General features: G+C 49.6%; 1 protein-coding gene across 1 annotated transcript in view; it reads right to left on the bottom strand.

Moving 5' to 3' along the window:
• Nucleotides 1-6: 6 nt before the first annotated feature.
• Nucleotides 7-6610, bottom strand: part of LOC103373942 (phosphatidylinositol 4,5-bisphosphate 3-kinase catalytic subunit alpha isoform) — a 19121-nt gene continuing 12517 nt past the window's right edge. Inside the window, exons 8-24 of the mRNA XM_008303956.1 lie at nucleotides 6439-6544; nucleotides 6209-6361; nucleotides 6001-6132; nucleotides 3418-3542; nucleotides 3070-3151; nucleotides 2753-2917; nucleotides 2543-2646; nucleotides 2330-2429; nucleotides 2149-2220; nucleotides 1933-2039; nucleotides 1732-1853; nucleotides 1294-1372; nucleotides 1025-1195; nucleotides 824-941; nucleotides 583-734; nucleotides 292-440; nucleotides 7-185 (exon numbers count right to left, since the gene is read on the bottom strand). Coding sequence (XP_008302178.1) covers nucleotides 61-185; nucleotides 292-440; nucleotides 583-734; nucleotides 824-941; nucleotides 1025-1195; nucleotides 1294-1372; nucleotides 1732-1853; nucleotides 1933-2039; nucleotides 2149-2220; nucleotides 2330-2429; nucleotides 2543-2646; nucleotides 2753-2917; nucleotides 3070-3151; nucleotides 3418-3542; nucleotides 6001-6132; nucleotides 6209-6361; nucleotides 6439-6544 — 2062 coding nt within the window. The 3' untranslated portion in view covers nucleotides 7-60. The remainder of the gene's footprint in view (nucleotides 186-291; nucleotides 441-582; nucleotides 735-823; nucleotides 942-1024; nucleotides 1196-1293; nucleotides 1373-1731; nucleotides 1854-1932; nucleotides 2040-2148; nucleotides 2221-2329; nucleotides 2430-2542; nucleotides 2647-2752; nucleotides 2918-3069; nucleotides 3152-3417; nucleotides 3543-6000; nucleotides 6133-6208; nucleotides 6362-6438; nucleotides 6545-6610) is intronic.

The raw sequence follows: 6610 nt of genomic DNA on the forward strand, positions 1-6610 counted from the left end.
GTAATTTGATTACTGTGAGGGGATACAGATTAGAATCATTACACTGGATCTGTGTGTGCATCAGTGCTCGTTGGGCATGTGTCTGATAGTGTGGAAGATCCAGTCCATCTTGGTGCTCCAGCCTCCATGATGAGCATCGTTCATCTGCTTGGTAAAATATTCCAATGCCTCCTGCTGGCTCTTCTCTGACAGACAGACAGACAGACAGACAGACAGGTACAGTTAAAGATGTGTCTGGTTGTATTCAGGTGTTTGTCACCATTTGGTTGATGTTCAGTCTGTCTGTCTCACCTAGGGCCAGGGTCTTCCTCAGGTATGCGATGTCATCGAAGCTCTGCAGTTCAGGCATCCCGCATCCCAGCAGGAGGGAGAACAGGTTGATAAAGAGGCTGGCGTGCTGCCGGATGGCCAGGTAAGCTTTATAACACATCTCCTGGAACCTGCACAGGTGAGGCATACAGGTGAGACACACAGGTGAGACACACAGGTGAGACACACAGGTGAGACACACAGGTGAGACACACATGTGAGACACACAGGTGAGACACACAGGTGAGACACGCAGGTGAACTAAGGGGACACCTTTCAAACTCCTTGGTTTTGGTGGACTCCTGGATGCCTTTACTTATGACGATAAGGAAGTCCTGAGTGAGGACGAAGGGCACGCGCTCCCTCTTATAGCCAAATTTCTTCTTCTTGTGATCCAGAAAGTGACCAAAGTCAATGTGGAACAGCTAAAGAAGAAGAAAAAGAAATGGAGGAATGAGGGGGGAGGAGCTACTACTCATGGGGGAGGAGTCAGGAGGAGGAGTCAGCAGCTCACCTGTCCGTTCTCCTTCAACATGATGTTGGAGTTGTGTCGGTCTCCAATTCCCAGGATGAAGGTGGCGACACAGTAACCTGCACACGACCTGGTGAAGAGGTCGATGGCCCGGTCATACCTGAGAGACAGACAGGCGGTCAGACAGAGCGAGAGACAGACACACGGACAGACAGGTGATCGGAAAGACAGACAGGTACTGACGCCTCCCCACGGTTCTTGTCTTTGATCCAGTGGTGCAGTGTATTGGAGTTGAACTGCAGCGCCCCCTTCAGGCCTCCTTTGCACTGAATCTGCATGATGGTGAAGCTGTTCTTCACCACCTCGATCAGCCCAACACAGTCTCCGATGGACAGGCAGCCGTACGGCAGCATGCTGACACACACACACACACACACACACACACACACACTCTGTTAGCCAGGTGGGTCATGATGTCACAGGCCTTGTCACTGATGATGTCAGCTTCTCACCGCAGGTCCAAGCCTTGGTTCTGCCAAATGTTCTCCATGATTTTGATGATCTGCAGTGTCAGCATGTCCTGACGCAGGTCTGCAACACATAGAGCACACTACGTTACCCACAATCCCTCAGCACTGTAACACACAATATTACCCACAATCCCTCAGCAGTGTAACACACAATATTACTCACAATCCCTCAGCACTGTAACACACTATATTACCCACAATCCCTCAGCAGTGTAACACACTATATTACCCACAATCCCTCAGCACTGTAACACACTATATTACCCACAATCCCTCAGCAGTGTAACACACTATATTACCCACAATCCCTCAGCACCGTAACACACTATACTACCCACAATCCCCCAGCACCGCTCTGCTGTTAGCATGCCTAGGGACCTCCACTGGATCTAGAGTTGTGGTTAGCACTGAGCTAGTTACCGTCTCCGTTCTTGAAGATGATCTCATTGTTGGAGAAGAGCAGCTCAGACATGATGTCGGGGTTTTCCCAGTTCAGCCACAGGGGGCGCTTCGCTGATGACATGATCCTACACTCCTCCAGCCTGCAAACACACCTGACTTACTGCCACGTCACCTGTCTTACTGTCAGCGGGTTAGTTAGCTGGTTAGCTGGTCAGTTACCTGAGGTTTCCCAGTTGGTGAACTGGGTTCAGAGGAGACACGAATCCCTGCAGAGCCTCCATGTAGTCTGGACGAGACATGTGTTCAACCAGGAACTTCATCTGGGTCTGACAACCAATCACAGCACAGCAAGACACCAGCATTAACCAATCACAGCGCAGCAAGACACCAGCATCAACCAATCACAGAGTCAGATGTAAGAGTGTGTCTTCGTACTTTCTGTGTCTCGTCCTTTTTCTCCTGCTTCAGTGTGTCGGTCAGATTCACCAGTTTATCCATCGCCTCCACCTGCACACAGTAACACACTTGTACTCATTAATCAATGAATAGTTTGATCTGAAAGACATCATGGATCAATTGGACTGTAGATACACAGATCAGGTGTTTCAGTGCTCACCTGTCTGTTCAGATGTTTCAGGTACATGCCACAGGCTCTGCAGAAAGCTTCCAGCAGCAGACCAAACCGTCTGGAAACTGTTTTATTGTGCATCTCTGACCTGTGACAACAGAACCTGTTATATCAATGTACACTAGCCAGCTAACTAACGAACTAACTAACGAACTAACTAACTGACAGGTGTGTAAATAAACTCTCAGGGTTTGGACCTACTTTAGATGCCAGAAGAAGAAGTGTCCGATTCTCTGATTGGTCAGAGCCTTCTTGATGAGGAAACGAGCCAGAGGATTGTCCAGGTACATCTCATACTTCAACACCTGAAATACAGAGTCACTGAGTTCAGCTCAGCGAGACGCACAGGTGTCAAAAGTGTAAACGTACCTGTACCAGCTGCAGCAGGTGAGTATACAGGTGTAAACGTACCTGTACCAGCTGCAGCAGGTACTGCGACAGCTTGTCGTCCGTCAGGCCTTGCACCAGGCAGCGCAGAGCAAACTCTCTGACCATCGGATCAGGAAAGTTACAGTCCAACAACTCCAGAGCCGACTCGGGCTCCATTAGAGGCCACTCCTTCAACAAACAGTACATCTGAGGAGGACCAGGAGGACCAGGAGTACCAAGACCAGGAGGAGGACGGGGAACGGGGGGCCAGGTGGAGCGTGAGATGCAGACAGACAGGAGACAGGTAAGTGAGACTGAAACACCTGCAGATCCACGATGACTGATTGATGTGTTTGTACCTGGGACACTTCGTCTCTGGAGTTCCATTTGACAGACAGAAGCAGCTTAGGAAGAGATTCTGGGATGTTTACACAGTAATGTCTGCAGAGAGACAGGTAGAAGGACAGACAGGTAGATAGACAGACAGACAGACAGACAGACAGACGGACGGACAGACGGACAGGTAGACAGGTAGAAAGACAGACAGACATGTAGACAGACAGGAAGGTAGACAGGTGTGGACAATCATCAGTTATTGGTCTAAAAGTCTGCATTTGTGTTAACTGTTCCCCTTACCTGTGTTTACCTATTTCTCAGGTGTCTCACCTGTGTATCCTCATTAGGACCCGCCCTCACCTGTGTCTCACCTGTGTCTCCAGAGAAAGTCCTTTTCCTGCTCTGACAACTCGTACAGAGGATCTCTGGAACAAAGAGAACGAAGCTGCTCTGCATCTGCTGCTGAAACACTGCTGTCACAGGCCAGACGACTGCTCTGAGGACAGACAGGTAGACAGACAGGTAGACAGACAGGTTTGTGCTTAGTGTTTGTTCCATCTGACCAGAACCTTCCTCCAGAAGGCCTTTTCTTTGTCCATGTGACCAGTGGAGCTTTAAGGTTCTGCTTGTAGAGGAAGAACTTCCTTCTCCATCAGCCTCTCAGCTCATGTTGATGTCAGACCCTGTGGACACTGACAGCTGTGTTCCAGCAGCTTCTGGTCCATCCAGAGCTGCTTCCTGCTGGTTCCTGGTTGACTCTTGACCATCCTGACCAGTCGTCTCTCAGCAGCAGCTGCTAGTTTGTGTTTCCTTCCTGATGGGGGCAGTAACACAACTGGACCATGAACTTCATGCTGACACACTGATGGTTCTGGATCTGAAGCTGCTCTGAAACGGCTCCAAGTGACTTTCTGACTGGTTCCAGTCACTGATGTTCTTCTCCAGATCTTTGCTGAGCTCCTCAGACTTCAGTCTAATGAGTGGATCAGATGGTTCTATTTAAACTAGATCAGAGGAGTCAGCAGCTGGAGTCAATCAGAACCACTCAGGAGAAGTTAAGAGGACATGAAACAAAGAAAATTATGGTAACACAACTTTCTACATCGCCAGAATTGACAATTCAAGTTGCTGCATGTAGATTTATGATCCAGCAGATTTTATCATGTTTCCAGAAAACCTCTGATTAAGAACCAAAATACATGATTGTTTTCTGTGACAAAGATTCATGAGTTTCAATGAACATCATAGAAAATTCAGTTATAGGACTAATTGGAAACTCCAGACTGTCATGGTAAACATGGACTTTATAAGTGGATGGAAATGGTATAAATACTCACATATCTATATTTATACATGTATTTACATGTACATATTTATATGTACTTGGAGGGTTTCGGTGTCCATATCCGTGGCAGAGGTCGCCGAGATCGTTTAGAAGCTCCTTGGTGGCAAGGGGCCAGGTGAGGACAAGATTCATCCCAAGATGCTAAAGGCTCTGGACATTGTTGGACTGTCATGGCTGACACGTGTCTTCAGTGTCTCGTGGGTGTCGGGTATGGTGCCTGTGGAGTGGCAGACCAGGATGGTGGTTTCCATTTTCAAAAAGGGGGACCGGAGAGTGTGTTCCACTTTCCGGGGGATCACACTTCTCAGCCTCCCCGGGAGAGGTTACTCTAGATTGTTGGAAAGGAGGCTCCAACTGATTGTCGAACCCCAGATTCAGGAGGAGCAATGTGGAATCCGTCCGGGTCGTGGAACAGTGGACCAGCTTTTTACCCTTGCACCACTGATGAGAGGGGCATGGGAGTTCGACCAGCCAGTCCACATGTGTTTTGTGGATCTGGAGAAGGCCTATGACCGTGTTCCCTGAGGGGCTCAGAGGGGGTACTGAGGGAGTATGGGGTACCATGCTCGCTGCTACGAGCCATTCAGTCCCTGTACAACCCAAGGCAAGCTGTGTCCGCATTCTCAGCAAAAAGTCTGACACAGTCCCAGTGGGTGTTGGACTCCGCCAGGGCTGCCCCTTGTCCCCGATCCTGTTTGTGGTGTTCATGGATAGACTCTCAAGGTGCAGCCAGGGAGAGCAGGGTGTCCAGTTTGGGGACCTCAGGATCACGTCTCTGCTTTTTGCAGATAATGTGGTACTGCTGGCTTCATCAAACCTGACCTTCAGCACACACTGGAGCGGTTTGCAGCCGAGTGAGAAGCGGGCGGGAATGCGGATTAATACCTCCAAGTCTGAGGCAATGGTCCTCTGCCGGAAACCGGTGCTCCCTCCAGGGGGAGGGGGGGAGTTGGTTCCCCAAGCAAGGGAGTTAAAGCATCGTGGGATCTTGTTCATGAGTGATGGGAAAATGAAACGCAACGTGGACAGGCAGCTCCATGTGGCGTCCGCAGTAATGCAAGTGCTGTACTGGACTGTCGTGGTGAAGAGAGATTCTCTCGATTTACCTGTCCATCTATGTCCCAACCCTCACCTATGGTCACAAGCTCTGGGTCATGACTAAAAGAATGAGATCGCGGATACAAGTCTCTGACTAACCCTAACCCTAACCCTTCCTCCGCAGGGTGACTGGGCTCAGCCTTAGAGAGATGGAGAGAAGCTCGGACATCTGGAAGGAGCTCAGAGTAAGACTGCTGCTTCTTTGCATCAAATAGGGTCATTTGAGGTGGTTTGGACATCTGATTCAGGAAGGCTTCCTCTGGAGGTTTTCCAGACACTTCCACCTGGGAGGAGATCCCGGGAAAGACCCAGAACCCACTGGAAGGATTATATCTCTCAGCTGGCCTGGGAACACCTCGGGATTCCCCAGGAAGAGCTGGAAAGTGTTGCTGGGGGGAGGGATGTCTGGAATGACCTGCTCCACCTGCTACCTCGGTGACCTGACTCCGGATAAGTGGAAGAAAATGGATGGATTGATGGATGGATATTTATATTTGTGTGAATGTATTACCAGGCCTTGGCAGTAGTTGTAGCCCAGTTCTCTACTGATGGTCCAGTTGGCATGTTCTTCGATCTGCTGCTCATCAGGAAACACAACGGTCTGGTTGAACCAGGAGAACTCTAGCTCCACACAGGGAGTCTCCTGCAGAACATTGATCAGTCATCAGTGTTCAGTCATTGATAACCTGATCAGTTGTCCATTAGTGGGACAGACTGACCTTGTTGGGATTTGAACCAGCGACTCCGATGGGGTTGAGCAGGTCCTCAAGGCCATGAGGGACAGGCCAAAGACTGAGAGCAACTTTACCACAAACCAGGATGTCCTGATAGTCAAACAGGTTGACGTTCCCCCAGGCCAGAGGACAATGTTCCTGAGGACAGACAGGTGGAAAGTTCAGTCGTCATTCTCTCTCTACATCCTCCATAAATATTTTGCATCCTTTCCTACCTCCTTGGCTCCTTTCCTTCCTTTTACAGAGCAGATGGACAGACAGAGTCTGGCTGAGCGAGGGAGGTCCGCCAGGTAGATATCATAGGTCAGCCACTCATTCCACCTGTGGACAGGTGAGATAGACAGATAGGCAGATATCATAGGTCAGCCACTCATTCCACCTGTGGAC

The sequence above is a fragment of the Stegastes partitus genome, unplaced genomic scaffold (genome assembly GCF_000690725.1).
Source record: "Stegastes partitus isolate 25-593 unplaced genomic scaffold, Stegastes_partitus-1.0.2 Scaffold2103, whole genome shotgun sequence".
Classification (NCBI taxonomy): domain Eukaryota; kingdom Metazoa; phylum Chordata; class Actinopteri; family Pomacentridae; genus Stegastes; species Stegastes partitus.